The 19,243-nt window shown below is 31.4% G+C and overlaps 2 protein-coding genes across 5 annotated transcripts; both read left to right on the forward strand.

Moving 5' to 3' along the window:
- The first annotated feature begins 510 nt into the window (after nt 1–510).
- Nucleotides 511–4,293, forward strand: LOC114398551 (ATP-dependent DNA helicase PIF1-like). Its single transcript, XM_028360735.1, has 3 exons — nt 511–697; nt 3,280–3,543; nt 3,704–4,293. The coding sequence occupies exons 1-3, from the start codon at nt 511–513 to the stop codon at nt 4,291–4,293; spliced, it is 1,041 nt and encodes a 346-aa protein (XP_028216536.1).
- A 4,377-nt stretch (nt 4,294–8,670) lies between these two features.
- On the forward strand, nt 8,671–14,147 carry LOC114400656 (caffeoylshikimate esterase-like). 4 transcript variants are annotated; one of them, XM_028363216.1, is made up of 9 exons: nt 8,671–8,803; nt 9,018–9,217; nt 11,004–11,033; nt 11,193–11,319; nt 11,416–11,562; nt 12,003–12,133; nt 12,215–12,352; nt 12,529–12,685; nt 13,638–14,147. In XM_028363216.1, exons 1-8 carry the CDS (start codon nt 8,743–8,745, stop codon nt 12,658–12,660), a joined length of 966 nt encoding a protein of 321 aa, XP_028219017.1. In that variant the 5' UTR covers nt 8,671–8,742; the 3' UTR covers nt 12,661–12,685; nt 13,638–14,147. The 4 variants fall into 4 exon arrangements, with proteins under 4 accessions (XP_028219017.1, XP_028219015.1, XP_028219018.1 ...); XM_028363214.1 differs by having other exon boundaries at nt 12,529–12,627; XM_028363217.1 differs by having other exon boundaries at nt 12,529–12,660; nt 13,638–13,732.
- Nucleotides 14,148–19,243: the final 5,096 nt, after the last annotated feature.

Here is a 19,243-nt window from a genome sequence, read left to right on the forward strand (position 1 = left end):
TGGAATTCAACCGCAAATTGTTTCAAGTTTAGTTGAAATGTTGGATAAACACAATGCGCATGCTAAAAGTTTTAGGATGGCTAGAGATAGATTGGAAAATAGTGATGTCGATAATGTCAGATTAAGATTGATATCTACTTGTGAAAAGGATGGTCAGACATACAATGTTTCAACTGTTTCAGAAGTTGCTGCACTTATTGTAGGTGATTTTAATCCTAACTCAAGAAGAGATATTATTCTTGAGACTCAAAATGGACTGTTACAGAGAATACATGAATTGCGCTCTAGCTATCTAGGCCTACAATTCCCTCTGCTTTTCCCTTATGGTGAAGATGGATATAGGCCTGACATACTTCACCGTGCAACACCAGACAACAAAAAAAAAAAAAGAGAAATTGTCTCACTATGAGAGAGTGGTTTGCTTATAGACTTCAGTGTAGACCAAATGAAGCTCAAACTTTATTGCATTCTAGAAGACTATTTCAACAATTAATTGTTGAAACATATACCATGGTTGAATCGGAAAGACTCAACTACATCAGGAACAACCAAAAGAAACTTAGAGTTGACAAGTATTGTAGCTTACAAAATTCACTGGATGCTGGGACAAGTCAAGGTTTAAATAAAGGCAAGAGAGTAATTTTGCCTTCTACCTTTGTTGGCAGCCCCCGCTACATGGATCAGCTATACTTTGATGGTATGGCGATATGCAGCCATGTTGGTTTCCCAAATCTTTTTATCACTTTAACATGTAATCCAAATTGGCCAGAAATCCATAGATTACTTGTGCCATTGAATTTGAAACCAGCAGATAGACCAGACATTATCTCTTGAGTTTTCAAGTTGAAATATGAAGAAATGCTTTCAGACCTAATAAAGAATCACCTACTTGGAAAAGCAGTGGCATGTAAGTTGATAACAACTTTTTGTGTTAAACTTACAATTCAATTTATTACTTTTCACTTTTGCTTATTCTATAACATAATTATTACATATTTATATGTTATTATTTTCCTGCTAATGCTATAATTCAACAATCACAGAAATGCATACAATAGAATTCCAAAAATGAGGACCTCCTCATGTCCATTTATTGCAGTTTTTGCACCCAGACAATAAATATTCAACTTCAGACGAAATTGACCAGATTATATTAGCAGAGATACCTTCAAAGGAAGATGACCTAGAACTCTATAGATTGGTGCAAAATCATATGGTTCATGGCCCATGTGGAATTATACGCTCCGAATCTCTATGTATGAAAGAAGGAAAGTGTAGCAGATTTTATCCGAAAATGTTCCAACCTCGCACCCTTTTAGATCCAAATGGTTATCCAATATATCGTAGGAGAAATGATGGTCGTACAATTTCAAAGAATGGTGTTATCCTTGATAATAGACACATCGTACCTTATAATCCAAAGTTACTGAAAAAATACCAAGCGCATGTCAATATTGAATGCTGCAATCAAAGTACTTCAATCAAATATTTATTCAAATACATAAACAAAGGGTATGACAGAGTCACTGCTGTTTTGCTTTATGATGACAATGATGAAATCCAGAATTCTACCAACCAAAAAGATGAGATTAAAGAATATATAGACTATAGGTACCATTAATTGAACATATGTAATTAATGTGCCCATTATTGTTTTACTAAATTAATGTTTATGCCAGGTGTATTTCTCCTTGTGAAGCTGCTTGGAGAATTTTTAGTTTTCCAATACATGCTAGGAAGTCTGCTGTTGAAAGATTATATTTCCATCTTCCAAGCCAACACAGTGTTCTTTATGAGGACCATGATGATATTGATGATGTCCTATCCAAGCCAATCATTTCAAATTCCAAATTTTTAGCTTGGATGAACACCAACAAATGTTTTTCAGAAGGAAGAAATCTGACTTATTCAAAATTTGTTTCAAAGTTTGTATATAATCAAAAGACTAGATCATGGCAACTTAGAAAGAAAGGATGCACTATTGGAAGACTTATATGGGTCCCACCAACGATAGGAGAATTGTTTTATTTGAGGATGATGCTTACTGCCTGCAAATGAGCAACTTCATTTGAGGATATTAGAACTGTTACAAATATTCAATACCCTACATATAGAGAAGCATGCTTTGCCATGGGGTTTTTACAAGATGACAGAGACTTCATTGAAGCAATCAAAGAGGCAAAGGACTGGGGCACAACTAATTATTTGAGGAAATTATTTGTGTTGATGCTTTTAATAGGTGCCATTAATAAACTTGAAGAAGTTTGGAACCAAACATGGCATTGGCTAGCTGATGACATTGCATATCATTATAACAATCAACAATAAATACAACAATAAATACAAGTTTGGAACCATAATCATAATTTGACTGATAACGTTTAATGTGTTAGAATTACACATCGATGATAATCATCTGAGTAATTTGGCATTGCTGGAGATTGAACAACTACTGCACGTAAATCAAAAATCACTTAAAGACTATCCTTCAATGCCATATCCTCAAGATGCTGATTGCACGTCCTATCTAGCCAATAGCCTGATATTAGCAGAACTAAATTACAACAAGGATGACACCAGATTAGAACTTCTGCAACTTTTTTCATCCATGATAAGTGCCATACCTTTCAAATTTAAATTTAAATTGTTCTTCTTTTGCATCTAACATAAACTAATAAATATTTATAGATGAACAAACATCAATTTATAAACAAATCATTGAAGCCGTCAACAAAAATCAAGGTGGCATGTTTTTCCTATATGGATCTGGAGGTACAGGAAAAACCTTCATATGGAGAACATTGACAACTTCATTGAGAGCAAACAATCAAATTGCTATTATAGTTGCTTCCAGTGGCATAGCTTCTCTATTGTTACCAATCGGCAGGACTGCACATTCAAAATTCAAAATACCTGTACCCATTTTTGAAGACTCAGCATACAACAATCAAGGAAGTGAATTAGCTGAATTGCTAAATCAAATAAGCCTAATTATTTGGGATGAAGCACCAATGGCTCACAAATTTTGTTTTGAAGCGCTTGACCAAAGTTTAAGAGATATAATTAAAACTAAACCCAGCTCAAATCAAATATTTGGAGGTAAAGTCATCGTATTTGGTGGAGACTTCCGACAAATACTGCCTGTCATTCCAAGGGGAAGTCGCTCAGACATTGTCAACACAACAATCAATTCCTCTTATTTATGGGATTCCTGTAAGGTCTTAAGACTGACAAAAAACATGCGTTTGCAGAACAATGAATAATCACCAAATGAACTAGAAACTACCACATTTGCTAAGTGGATCCTTGACATTGGAGATGAAATTATTGGACATGAAAATGATGGCTATTCCACAATTGAAATCCCTGAGGACCTGTTGATAACTGAATATGATGATCCAATTCCTGCCATAGTTAACTCAACATTCCTAGATTTAACACACCATCACAACGATGGTCAGTACTTCAACAATAGGGCAATATTAGCTTTAACCAACGAAACAGTCGAACAGGTCAATGATTATTTACTATCATTAATCCCAGGTAATCATAGAATCACTAATCCAATCCATATTACATCTATCTAAATTAACCGTGCTTAATTACCAATTTTTTTAATATTATTATCTACTTTTATGTTTCCTCTGTTTTGGAGAGATCTTTAACTTTACAATTGCTATACTAACTACAGAAATTATCATAGGTGAGCACATGGAATACCTAAGTTCTGACTCTATAGACAAATCAGAAACCAATGAAAGTTGTCATTTTCAAACAATAACTACTGAATTCCTTAATTCATTGATGACATCTGGTCTGCCAAATCATTGTATCAAGCTTAAAATAGGAACTCCTATAATGCTTTTAAGGAACTTAGATCAAACTCAAGGCCTGTGTAATGGCACTAGAATAATAACTACAAGACTGGCAAAGCATGTAATTGCGGCTGAAATGATTTCTGGCAAATATTCAGGCCATATGGTTTACATCCCAAGAATGTCCATGTCCCCTTCACAATCACCATGGCCTTTTAAACCTTTAAGTAGACAATTTCCAATTATGTTGTCTTACGCAATGACAATTAACAAATCTCAGGGACAGTCATTGTCCACAGTCGGACTTTATTTTCCAAAACCAGTTTTTAGCCATGGTCAATTATATGTTTCATTATCAAGGGTCAAAACAAAGAAAGGTTTAAAAATTTTGATCCATGATAAAGACCAGAAAAATATGACTTCTACTACCAATGTAGTTTTCAAAGAAGTCTTCAATAATCTAGGAAGGTTAATATAATTTCTCCTCTAACACAATTCTTAGTTTTTATTCCTAATACTACTTTATTTAACAATCACTAAAAATACGCTCTCATATGTAGCTAAATACAAGATCATATCAGCCACCGTCGAATATTCTATTATAAGGTACATAATATCATCTTCTACATTAAAATCTTTCTATTGCAATTTATACTGCTAAATTCAATTTATAAATTGCATCTATTTTGCTTGATTTTAAATTTATTATTATTATTATTATTATTATTATTATTATTATTATTATTACTATTATTAATTAATTATTATCATTACATCTACTGTACAAAATATCATCTTCTGAAAGTATATATTTAGAACATGTATAATTGTTTTGTTGAGACCATTAGTATTGAATATATCTTTTGCCAAATACATAATTACAATGATTTTTTCTGATAAATTTTTTCCCCTGCATTTTTATATTTATCAATATTATTTATGACATTCAGTAACAAAAAAAAACACTTGATGACTGCAACACCAGAGATATATCATGATGATTCAGATCACTCTCCACGTCTAATCTTCTAAACCAGCATTCAACGCTCTACAATTCCCAATTTCATTTATGTGCCACCACCTACATGTTTTCACCAACCACCGCATTAGTCCCACGGTTCTTTTCCAAACAACTTTTCTTCTCCAACCATCCATTTCTCCTCTGTTTTTTTTAAAAAAAAGCAATACTTAGACCACTGCGACCATGAGTTTAGACTCATCCTCCACTTCAACCGAGACAACGATGAGCTCATACTCATCATCTGTTTTAAGCAAGGCAAGTCTCAAATTATTTAGAATATATATTAAAATTCTGTTAACTATATTTGACTTTGTTTTGTTTAAATTTTAACTGTAACTATGGTACTGTGATGAAACTCACCATCCAGATTCCCAAAGTTGTGCCTTTCTTTTTTCACTAGATACTTAGGTTTTCTTTTTCTCTTGCTATTCTGTTCTATAAATCAAACCAAAACTTTTTAATTAGATAATCTTTTCAATGCATGCACCGATCCATTTTGACCGATTGATATTATCAACTTTGAGTTTAGAATTAAACAATGAACAACATATGAATAAGCACTAAAAATTTAGTCTTGTCATCCTTTGACTGCCAAACAACAAATAGGGAATTATTTTTCCTATCTTTTCTGTTTATTGATATTAATCTGCAATGTAGTATTATAAAATTGATTCAAATAGTAATTAGATAGAATATACACCTACAAGAATGCCCAATATGAAATCCATATTCCATTATTTTTCTACAATTTATTAATAACTAATGTTCAAGAACTGATATAACCATATATAAATTAATCATAGTATGCAAAAATTGATACAATACTTCATCATTTTATGAATAACAGGATAGCGTATTAGTTGGCTACCATGAGTTTTGTTAGACAACAACATAATTGTTCCTACTCTATATCATCATATGAGAATAACAGACACAGTGCATCAAATTTCAAGATTGTTGTCCTATCCCAAACCAAAAAATACCAAACCTTTGCCATAACTTTTCTATTCTGATTTTTAAACCTGCATTCCAACCCAATCCCACTTCACTTCTCAATCTTTAATTGCATAATACACTTTATAAAACCTGCTACCTTAACCATGACTATCACTCTCAACATTAATTACAGAATACACTTCATGCCACCATACATTCATTGATTTTATTATGTTGTTGTCATTGTCCACATACTTTAAAATATTATCTTTCATTACCATATTTTATCTTTTTTTTCCATGCTATCTAACTGCATATTCAATATCAAATCAACAAAAAACCATTAATCATGTAGTTCACAACACCATTCCACAATGATAGGGTAATCTTATATGTCCACTCTTTGCTTTTTTTTGTTCTTTCATTGCTATAGTTTCATTTTCTTTTGTTACTATGTCTTTTTGCAGAACACCATAGTGGTGCCTTCATTTTGCCACCAACAATGGGCACTAGAATACCCTGACTTTGTCCATATCAGATATGATGGAACAACATACCAAATCATACTAAGACAACATCGCGGCAAAATATACTTCGCTGACAGACTAAACCAGTTCAGGAAAGATTTAGCAATTTATGAATCTATCACCATTAACTTCTTGGCTTGTAACAACAAATCCATATTCGACCTTCATTTCTCTCCCTCACTAGAACACCAGACCTGTAGAAGACCATGACTAATCTTAAGAGAACATATTTGGACAATTAAAATCACCCAGTCAATGCTTGCTGCACCCCAACTGTTGGTAACCATCAAAAGCTGTTCTTTGTTCCTTATACAAATTGTTGTTTATGTATAACACTTTTTTTCGCATTACAGAGACTCCCAAATTGTGACATTACACATGTTAATGCCTGCGGCCAACACATGATGATACTTAGAAAAATTGGACCTCCACTACAGTGGAATGTTCTCCTCCTTGACATTGGAATTGGCCACAGATATGTAGTACAACAATGGTATGAATTCCTTTCCAACAACAATTTCTTTCACAGTGATGAGATCTCTTTCTATTACAGGCGTGATAAAATATGGGAAATTATCATTTGACACAGGAAAAACTGGGATGACAGTGATACTGAATAAATTTAGAATGTTAAACTGCTACTTCACTTTATGATGGTCATGTTTATATTTCTTACTTTTTAAAACAATTTTTCTACTATGTAAATATATTATCAATCTTTAATCTATTTTAATTTTCAGATTAGTTTTCATTTTATTCCTACTTTACAAATCAAATAAACATACATGTGAAAATTTTTACAAACAACCCGTGCGTACGCAAGGGTCGCAAACTAGTTATAATCTAAATTACAATGCTTTTAAGAGACATAGTTTTAAGTACCTACCAAAAAAGTGACATTTTAAAGTATGAATGTTTTTATGAGTTGTCGTTGAATGAGACTGATTTTAATTTTTAGAAATTATTCTCTTTCTCCTTAAACTATATCTCTTATCTTAATTTTATATATTAAGTATTTAATTTAATATTATAATTATTTTTAAATATGATATTTGCTAATTTATATCTACTCATTTTTTCAAGATATTTGTTGTAAAAAACTACAAATTTCTCAAAATATATTCAAAGTGTGTCTCTTTAAATAGTTGTTAATTTTAATTTAAAATATAATTTGATTTAACAATTAGTCTAAATTATTTTTCTCAATAATTTTAAAATAATCTTCTTTTATTAACTAACAAGTTGTTGATTCAAATATAAATGAATTCAAAGTATCAAAAATAAATTTATAAATAAGATTAGTCTCCTTAAGCAATGTATTGATTACTCTTAATCGCATATCTCTTTCAACATATCATTTCTATTTTTATCTCTAAATTTATTTTCAATAATTTTTAAAAAAATATTGGTAACTAAAAAAATCGTGTATCATAATACAATTTATTTATTATAAATATAAATATAATTTATATGTTAAAAGTATTTATTTATTATAATATTTAAAATTTTAATAAATTTATAAATTTATAATATTTATATATTTATTTATTATAATATTTAATTATATAAAATAAATATTTGTCTTATGCATTAGATAAACTAAAATACTGGTTCTTAAATCTATCACTAGTCATTTCTGAGTAATCCCTAGTTATTATTTTAAAATTCTCTATTTTTTATTTGTGGAAATCAAACTCAACCATTAAAAAATTAATTTGTATTGAAAAGTAAAATATATCTTTAAATTAAAATGATACTATATCCTTCTCATAATATTCTCTTAATATTTGTTCTAATAATTTAGGAAAATATTCAATGAAAAATACATTAGCTAATTTCTATGGAAAAGTAAAATACATCTATAAATTAAAAATAATACTATATCCTTCTCATAACATCCTCTTAATATTTGTTCTAATAATTTAAGAAAATATTTAATATAAAATACATTGAATAATAACCAAAAATATTTACAAATGCTATAAGTAGATTAATTTTTTAATTAAATATTTTTTCGTATACTCGTATTTAATTGGAAATCTATCATCCAAATTATTGCTCTATTGAGACAATCTCATCCCAACCTTAACAACACGTATTCAATTCAAAATCATATAAACAAACAAACCCACAATATTTCTTCCTTCCATACTAAGAAAACAAAAACACCTTAGTCAAAAACTACTTTTCTTCTCTCTTTCCTTATCTTCTTAAATTTTTTAATCAAGATTTTTCTAACCTTAGTCAAATTCCACCTTCCACAATCAACTTTCATATTAAGAAAATAAAAAAATATATTTTATTCTCATTTTTTACTTTTTTTTAATATTTAGCTGCTTATTAATTAGCTTTTAATTTCTTCACCACTTATCCTTATCCTTTTTCCCGAGTCAGATATTCTCCTTATTTTGCGGATCCCATTCATGCAGTTTCCAATTAAATAATGATTAAATCCATATTGACTCAAAGACCCACAAAGCTTTACTGGTGCTACCCTTTGAATGGTTGGTAGTTATTTGAATAAAAACTAGTACAAGTGAAAAAAAGTAATCTTTTTAATTTTCTATTCCCATTACCGATTTTTTTTTTTAATATATATATATCTGTTTTTTTTAATGGGTGTGTGTGTCAGAGTCTGTTTCCTATGATTCTGTTTCTGGGTCTTTAGATTACATTAAATTAGATCAGAATTGAATCGAAGTGTTTGGGGTGGTGCAGAATTCAGAGCAGCATTTTGTGTCCAAAAGAAGAGGAGTAATAGGACAGAGGTGATAAAGGTGCCAATAATGGGGATACCTGGTGTTGATAGAGAATTGAAGAAGATTTTGAAAGCTAACATGGATGAAGTTGGTGCTAGAAGGCGTGCACGTGAGGCCTTCAAGAATATTCAGCTTGGAATTGATCATATATTGTTTAAGGTTTGATTTGGTTTGGTTTGTCTTTGGTTTTGTTTCTTTTCTTTTGGTGTTGTTTGTGGAATTGATGAAATTAATCTTTTTTTTTTTGTAATTTGATTGATTCTGTCTTGCAAGTTTTTATTGGCTTTTTGATTCTGGGGGGGGGGGGGGGGGGGACTGCATCCAATTGATATGTTGCAAGGAAGATTTGGTTTTTCGCCTTTTTTTTGTTTTTCTTTCTTTAATGCTGAGGGTATATTAATTGGTAAAGTACATAGGTTGTTGAGACCGGTTCAACATGGCTACGTGGATTTGGAACATTGACTTTGAGATTTCTTGTTGGCAATGGCAAATCTGTTGGAAAGAGGGAGAGAATGTGTTCTGTGTTTATCTCTTTTTTGGTAAAGCCAAAGGGGATTTTTAGGGGGGTTGGTATGTTCGCTCTTATAGGTATTAAATGTGAGGTGAACTATTCTTCAAAATACATGAGTCTAATCTTTTAATTTTTTTTATCCGTAAGAATTAAACATGATATTAAGGAGTTTACAATACTCCCACACTTTGCAATTAGACTCCTTGGTCTAATCTTTTAATTTGAACATGTTAAAATTAACTTTGAACCAGGTTGAGTTAATAGAATGAAAATGTGTTGAAACTCAAATTCAACAAAATTAACTTTAAATTGAGGCAGATTAGTGAGATAAACACTCGAAGTCTAATTCAGGGGGGAGGGGGGGTTTCTGTTGTAGCTATTAAATGTAGCTGAGTTGCAACTTCTTAAATGCAAAGGGGTCAGCCATCAATACAACTATAATAATACAAGAGTAAAAATGTTAGGTAGGTTATAGGTACTCTTTCAAACACTTTTTTGCTTATTATTATTTGACCATGTTCAGTTATTCAATAATTTAGGGGAAAACAGTCTTTTTCTAGAGTAATTCTTGCATAATATAGTTCTTATATACACAATTAATCAAAGTTTTAAGATGTATTAAAATAATAACCGGTGCAGCTTTTACAGGAGAGCAGTGAATGCAACGCTGAAGTTATCCTAATATTTTCCAAGTTTTTGTTTGGTTGTGGGCACTGTACTTGCTCAAGAATTGCTCCAATTCAGAATGCAATTTTGAAGAATAAAGTATCAATTTGGTCCCTCAAGCCTAAATTATTGAATATCTCTTAGTTTAGTCTCTAAGTTAATATATTATACTAACGTTGAGAGACTAATTTGAAAGATTTTTCAGTACTTAAGAGACTATGTTGTGTGAATTTTAATATTTGAGGGATTACTATATAATTTTTTCTACTTTAAGAACTATTTAAGAGAGAGAGTAATACTTCAAGGATGAAATTGATGGTTTATTCCAAATTTGAAACACGATCCAATAAAGTATTATAGAGAGACATTTCAAAAAGGCGTATTGTAGAATTTCTATTTTATTTTCTAGACTGCTGAAAAATCTGTAGGGATTCAAGATAATTAAGATTGTTGAGTAAATTTGATTGAGTACTAATTATTCCTTAAACATATTGGGTTCCTTGTTTTTTATTTTTTTTGTTTTGTTTTTGGACTCTAGTATTGTGGCCTGTTCATTCTTTCTAACTCAATTTGCATCACAGACTATCCAGACTACCATATGCAATGAGATTTGTACAGTTATTTTCTCCATGTTGTTTCAAATCCATCAATTTATAGACATTTCCATAGTGATTGTTTTTATCTGATTTGCTATTTCACTTTAAGTTAGCAAAATTTTATTTCCTTTAAATATTAATATCAACTCTTTTATGTTTCTCTGTTTTGCAGACTCCATGTGATGGAATAAAAATGGAAGAGGTAAGCAAGAAGTTTAGTCTAAAACGGTTTCATGCAATTCATGTTTCTTTTGAGTAGTTTACCTCAAACAAGTTGATATCATCCATGACAACTTGTCATTGTCCTGTTTTGTTATTGACATGTGATGATATATAACTTAATGTGTGTGCTATACAACAGTCATATGAGAAGAACTCAAAGGGCCTAGAAATCTTCTGCAAAAGTTGGCTTCCGAGTGCATCTAAGCCAAAAGCAGCAGTGTTTTACTGTCATGGTTATGGAGACACTTGCTCCTTTTTCTTTGAAGGCATGTAGCTGGTACTAAGAACTGGTAGCTTTAAGTAACTAACTTCAGTTACCTAGAGGATTAGCGACTCAACAGTTTCTATGAAATTATTTTCAGGAATTGCTAGAAAGCTGGCATCATCTGGATATGCAGTTTTTGCCATGGATTATCCAGGATTTGGTCTCTCAGAAGGACTCCATTGCTATATTCATAGTTTTGATGGACTTGTTGATGATGTCATTGAGCATTACTCAAAAATCAAAGGTATTTATATACTCCCATCATCCCCTTGAAATTCTCAGTCATCATGAGATTCAATACATTGTTAGTGTTTGCTTAATGTTCTTCCTTGCCTGGAAAATAGAACTGTGGCTTTAAAAACATGGAAACATATTGAAACATTCTTTACAAAATTGTAAACGTTACATCTATTTTCATTTTGCATTGGAAACAAGTTAAAAATTTTATTATTAAGGAGTATCGTATTAAGAGAGTAAATGGTTAATCAGTTATCTATAAATTGAACACCATTGTATCTCAATCATCATCATCATCTTTTAATCAATCAATATGATTCTTTCTGTTATTGCATCTGTCTGAAACTACTTGGCGTTAGCCTATGATGATCTCTATCCCTCACATCTTCTAATTACTTACATATTGATAGTGTTGTATTCATCCAAAAGATTTGGTTTATGTGGCAGAAAATCCAGAGTTCCATTCTCTTCCCAGCTTCCTATTTGGACAGTCCATGGGTGGAGCTGTTGCATTAAAGATACACCTGAAACAGCCTAAGGCATGGGATGGTGCCATTCTTGTTGCGCCTATGTGTAAAGTATTATTCTTGAAACACAATCATGTTTGGAGTTCTGGTGGTCTTTGCTTTGATCTCCCTTTGACCTAAAAATCTGTGTAGATTGCAGATGACATGGTTCCACCAAAATTCCTCACTCATATCCTGATTGGTTTAGCCAATGTTTTACCGAAGCATAAGTTAGTTCCAAACAAGGATTTAGCAGAAGCAGCATTCAGAGATTTGAAGAAGAGGGAACAGGTTTGTATTTTGTAATGTAGTCCAACGACATGTTACTTTTGGTCTGCTAATAGAAATCCAAAGATCCATCTTTCCTTGTGTGTGACTCCATTTTTTCCCAATTCTTTTCATGCATTTCTTTTTGGTAATCTGTGTGTTGTTACTAAGAGATTGACTCTTTTTTAATGATTTTGCAGACTGCTTACAATGTTGTTGCTTACAAGGATAAACCACGTTTGAAGAGTGCTGTAGAAATGCTTAAAACTACCGAAGAAATAGAACAGCGATTGAAAGAAGTATATTTTGATCTTCTGGCTTATCTAAACTAGGTGGTTGGAGTTGGTGAAAATTTTGGTAAAAGTTATAGGTTTAAAAAGGTCATAAGTTTATGTGGCAAAGATGCTAGTATGTATTTCATCTAAAACTAGTTCAATAGTTGAAACTAGTGCACATATATATATATATATATATATATATATATATATATATATATATATATCAATTCTAAAACAAAGAGCTACAAAACCCTAAAAAGGTGTCTAGAGAAGACCCTTTAAATTTTCAAGTGTTTAAGAATCATTTCTGTAGAAATAGTGAACAGTGGTCCTTTTTAAGACTGCATTTTTGCTCTGGCTTCCCAAGACACGACTCTGCTGCTTATATAGGCATTTCTATTGATCTTCGTCTCTTATTTATAATATGCTTAAATTGATCTAAATTCACAGTTAAGAAGGCAATAAATATATTTGCATGCTTCTTACAACACATCAATCTACTTTGAATAATTTATCTCACTAAATGAGCTAACTTTAGTTCTTTACATGTATCATTGTATTAATGTGGCTGATGCTTCTATCCTCAAATGTGAAAAGCTTACTAAGTTACTTTACCTTGTCCATACCCTATAGCTAATAACCCTAAAAATGGTGTCATTTTCTGCATGGTAGTATATCTTGGAATTTTTATAGATGGTCATAGACTCAGTAGAAAAATTGCTTTAGGAGAAAATAATACATGGATCAGAACCACTACATGTTCATGGTCTTAACCAATTTTCATGTGATATATAATCAAAATTTTCAATTTACAAGTAACACTAGGTTACATGTCATGTCATGTGAAGATTGGTCGGGACTATAGTGGTTTTTGGACCATGTAATAATTTCCCGTGCTTTTGGGTTTGATAGATTGTTCTTTTTAAGAACTACTACTGTTTAAATCTAAAATTTCACATTTTTACTCAGGACTATATACTGTCAGTGAAATAAAATTTATTCATTTTCACATGCAATGGTTGTGATTACAGGTTTCTCTACCAATATTCATCCTTCACGGGGAAGCTGACACTGTGACTGATCCATCAGTGAGCAAAGCCTTGTATGAGAATGCAAGCTGTTCAGACAAGAAGCTTCAGCTTTACAAGGATGCCTATCATGCACTTCTTGAGGGTGAGCCTGATGAAATAATAACTCAAGTTTTTGGTGACATCATATCTTGGCTAGATGAGCACAGCTTGACACACAATCAATCTTCCTCTTAATACCGATTAATTATTTTTGCTCTCTGGATTCAAAAGATGAATATTCATTCAGCTTGTTTTCAGCAATGGAAAATAGAAAGTTGCTATTGTTTCCATAAAAGTAACTAGAGTATCAAATTTTGAACTTGTCTGTTGTTTGCAACTTAAGTCAGTTACTAGACATAACCTTGTTTTTATGTAAAGAACCTATTTTTTTTTTCGATAAGCTATGTAAATAACATATAATGTTTATATCTTTACTTAATAAAGAAAAGAAAATATAGTAGGAACACAGAATCAATGGCTCCTATGCCTGCTTTGGGGGAAGTTTGTTGATTAAGGTTTAGCTAGGAAACTTGTTTTTTTGGCATGGTGCAGCAGATGTGACTGCATGATATGTGGCTTGTTCTATTTTGGTATTCTGTATCCCCTTTTTTGTGACTAACCAACTGCCAATCAATTCACTGAGTTTGGATTATTTTACTATATCACATTAAAAAAAGTTATGTTAAAAAGTTTAATTAACTTATTTTTTGTTTACTAACAAGGGTTAGATTTGGGCTAATCAAGTCAACTCCAAAAATGAAGGATCAAAGTTCTAACATTAGAATGTTAGAATAAACACTTATGAATACATTTTGGAAATTAACTATAAGAAGAGTGATAGCAACACATTTTTTAACAAAATTCTTCTAATACCTATTTTATTATTGGTTAAATTTTATTAAATAAGAAATTTGGAAAAAAATTGTGTTTTCTAAAAAAATTTAGCCAATATTTCCAAGAATCAGTTTCCCTAGTTTGCAGGGGATGTAGACTCCATTCTGCGCAACCAATTTGTGTTTTTAAATAAATTTTAGTCAATTTGTTTATTAAAACCTATAACAATTTATTTTTAAGAAACGGATGTGATTTTACAACAACTTGTTTGCAGCAGTCATGATTACAACCGTTTTGGCTGCATATTAGATTATAACAACTAACATCATGAAATTCTAATTCCTTACATTTTTTTGAAAGAATAATTCCTTATATCTTAGAATGTGTTTTCCAGGTTATTTTAGCTAATTTATATTTTACTTAACTTATAAATCTAATTAAAATAAAAGTGTTTGGTAAGATAGAGTAACGTTTATTTTTTATTTTTTAATTTTTTACGATCAATAGTTTTTAAAAAATCTTCATTTTTTGCCTCCATTATTATTACATTATTTATTGTAATAAAATTTCTTTTGATACTATGCTATTAATTTTATGTTTTAATCAAATATTTAATCTTTAAATAAAAACTAATCAGAGTTCAGAAATTATAAATATACTTTAGTCTTTTAATTATATTTTAGGTAATGATAAATTTAGGAAATTATTAGCCAAATTTAAGGAATATTGCAAACTAATGTCGTTGCACCTATTAGTTAGAGCTGTTGTGAAATAAATCAAGATATGAAAAACAAAAAATTAATTTAGGATAAAATTGATTAATTAATCATATTAAAATTTCTTGTAGCATGCACAATAGTAGAACATATTTACAAAAACTACTAGTATGGGTCTAGTCTAGTCACTAGTGATATATGAGTGTTCAGTAATACATATGCGATCTTAGATTCAAATCAGTTATACAAAAAAAAAAAACTTGAACATGTCTAGATATTCTATCTACCAAGATCTTTAATTCAGATATAATAAAAGCAATAATTATTTAATTTATTTTGATATTGAAAATAAAAATTTTGAAGATTGATAATTTGAATAAATTTGGAAATAATCTTTGTAATTTGATGAAATCAATATTAAATTACGGTAATATGCAAAAATAAATTGATTCATTAATTCTATCCAAATTTCTTGTAATATGTACAATATCTGAATGTATATACAGAAGATTAAATTTGCTGTAAATTAGGAAACAATCACATTGACTTTGTTAATTTTTTCCTGTTCGTAATTTGATGACATCAATATTAAATTATATGTTATTTTGTAAGTTTAATTATAATTTTGATTTTTTTTATTAAATTATAATTTTAATATCCTAATATTTAATTCTAACATTTGATTCTTCTAATTTTTAAATTTTAATTTTTCCGTTAATTTATAAGCATTGACAGTTATGTTATTTTATTAAATGATGTGACACATTAAATATAAATAAAACATAAATGTAACTATTGTTTAATGTTTAATTAAATTAAGTTAAAATCATAAAAAAATAAGGGTATTGCTGAGATCTTTTTTCTCATGTTTCCTACTTCCCTCTTGTTGAACACGTGCCAAAACTCCTACCCTTCCGATTTCAGTTCCACGACAGCTCCACCACTACCTTTGCTCCAAACTCTCAAAACTCCTCCCCTTCCGGTTCCAGTTCCACGGCAACCGCAGGTGGCCACATCTTGGTCGTGCATGTGGCGGAAGATAGCGATCACTACTAAAAAAAAAAAGCTTTCTACATCGCCTTATTAATATTGATTATTGCTAAAATCGATGTTAACGAAAGCGCGGTGGCATTTTCGTAATTAAATGGAGTTACTTAACATCGGTTTTAGCAAAACCGATGTTAACTACTTATGTTAACATTGATTATTTAAAAAACCGATGTTAACATGATGTTAAGATGAATATGGTAACATCGGTTTCGGCAAAACCGGTGTTAACTTCATAGAGTCAACATCGGTTTTGAGAAAGCCAATATTAAGGAGTTGATTTTAACATCGGTTTGTTAAAAAACCGATGTAATGTATTTGATGTTAACATCGATTTTTACAAAACCAATGTTAACTATATTCAGTTAACATCGGTTATCCATAAAAAATCGATGTTGTTATGTTTATAAGTTAAAAATTGAGATTTCACAAGTCGCGCGCGCTCGAAAACCTTGCCCTCCTTCTTCTCTTTATCATCCTCCTGCCTGAAATCGCTCTTCTCTTTCTCCTCCTGCCTGAAAACTGCCGGAAACCGCTCCCTCGACACCCACATTGTCCTCGCTCGAACCCACAGAACCCCCTACACTGTTCTTGGAAGTCTGGCTCGAAGAAAACCCAACATACACTGTTGCTACTAGGGTGCTGAAACACTCATGGGTGCTCAAAGCTCAAAGCTTTCTCCGCGAGGTACGTAGGTCAACTTCGTGTATGCTAAGTTTTCATGGGTGTTCATGTTTTATTGATGATAATAATAATAATAATAATAATAATAATAATACGTCTCCAGTTGCAGTATTGCTGATTGAGGTATGAGGAAAGCTTAAAGTTTCGTGCCATTTTGTTACATCTCACTGCCATTGTCACTGTTTGGGTTCGAGGTAAGCTTGGTCTCTTTTTCATTTGTAGTTTACTTAGGAAACATGTTGAAGTTTGTCTCTGTTAAATCTATAGACTGCTTGGAGCACCAGTAGAGATTACTTGTGATAAGGATCCTGTTATTGTGAGTAATTTAGCTCACTATCTCATTATTTTGCATTAAACATGTTCATAACAAGTTATTGACACTTCTTGCAATTATTTTGGAGTTTGGGGCACTTGTTTGGTATGTCACAAATATTCCAAATGCCTTCCATATAAATTTGTTTGATATATAACTTATATTGTAGTGTCTGCACGCATTAAGTTACCATAGCATAAATATGATGTGGCATAAGTAGGAGTAAGCTTATTTTAGGGAAATTTGTAACATAGATTCAATTATATGTAGGACTAGGGTCAGATATAGTCATAAACAAATTGTCTTTTGGTTCTTTGGTAGTAGATCACTGCTTTTGGAATGTGTTTGGTTTCTTTGCTTGTGCAAGCATTTCAACCACTTCCCTCATGGTTGGTCTCTCCACACTTTGTTCCTGAACACATAGCATGGCCACAAAGTATACCTGCTTTGCTTCATCTAAGGGAATGTGACATAGCCTCTCATCAAGAATCTTCACTACCTTGTCATTGCTCCAATTTGTTTGCAACTTGGTCCATTGAACAATGTCTAGACCTTCTTCCCCAAAATTCCCCACTGGCCTTCTCCCTGTTAGTAGTTCTAACAACACCACTCCAAAGCTATAGACATCATTTTTCTCATCAACTTTCAATGTGTATGCATATTCTGATATATAAATCAAAATCAGTACACCATAATAGTTGGCTTTTACATTTTAGCGCAAAAGTTAAAGTAGCTATGCCAATGTATGACAGTACAATAAATGTCATTGTTGAGAAAAAAAATGTATGAGTATGTAATAATAATGATTATAATGATGATGATGATGATGATGAAAAAGACTGGCTAATTAACAGTTTTATAGACAAACAAGGGAAAAGCTTTATATTTAATTTTCAAGTTAACAAATTAAATTTGTAAGAAGACAAGTTCGTGGTGCCTTGTGCCTGTAAATTGTTGAATTTTCTTTTTTCTGGGGTTTTGAGAAAGTAAATCTTAGATCTCAATCTGGTGCCTTGATGAAAGAAGCATATGCTTTTGGTTAATGTGCATTTGGTGGCTCTTATAGATATGTTAAAGGGTGTTAGTAAAAAAAGGATGGTTGTGTGATTTGCTTTGGTTTGAATACGTGTTTATGGTTTCAAGGCATGCAAAAGCACAAACCCAGTTAAGGTGAGGAAAAAAAAAGATTTAAAGATTGAAAGAATTCTCCTTTGTGTTAGTGGAGCCTTCGACCAATCTAGAAATTCACGTACATGTGGGACACGGTGGTCCCAGAAAATAACAAGTAAATGCTAATGCTACAGTCGTAAAATAAATAAAATATTTTTGTGCTAACAAAAGACAGAAAAGTATATTAATTCTATTCCCATTGACTTTTTTACTATGAATATCTGATTGTTAAATGGACCTGAAATAATCATCTCTGTTGATATCCCTTCACCTATCAGGCCAAAGAGATAACCACTGCTCCGAAACCAGGAATCTATGAAGCCTACTCTTCACACAACCATTGGGCCTAATCCAAGTAAAACTGCTACCAACGCATTTAATTTCCTGAAGCTCCATGTCAGATATCCATTGATTGAAAGCTGAGATGTCATAGGAATCAACACTTCTTTGGGTTAAGCTAATTCTTTCCTCTGGACTTCTAATGCTATTAAAGTCCCCAAGAAAGCACCATAAGCCATTAGGATTAAAGGCCCTCAACTGTCTCAATTCATCCCATAAGACTCTCTTCCCAGCAAGGTCACAAGGAGCATAGACATTAACAATAAACAACCTCTGATTATTGTTGACACACCTCCCTTCAAGCAATAAAAAGTTTCTACCTTCTAACTTTAGTAAAGCTGTTATTCCTGGTGGGAGTCTTCTGTCCTGTTCATTATAGACTTTGGTTACTAATTTACCAAAAGAAATAAACATAAAATTGGGGTGAAGGGGTTATCTAGATTATGGAGGGAGAAACTCACATA

The sequence above is a fragment of the Glycine soja genome, chromosome 19, assembly GCF_004193775.1.
Source record: "Glycine soja cultivar W05 chromosome 19, ASM419377v2, whole genome shotgun sequence".
NCBI lineage: Eukaryota > Viridiplantae > Streptophyta > Magnoliopsida > Fabales > Fabaceae > Glycine > Glycine soja.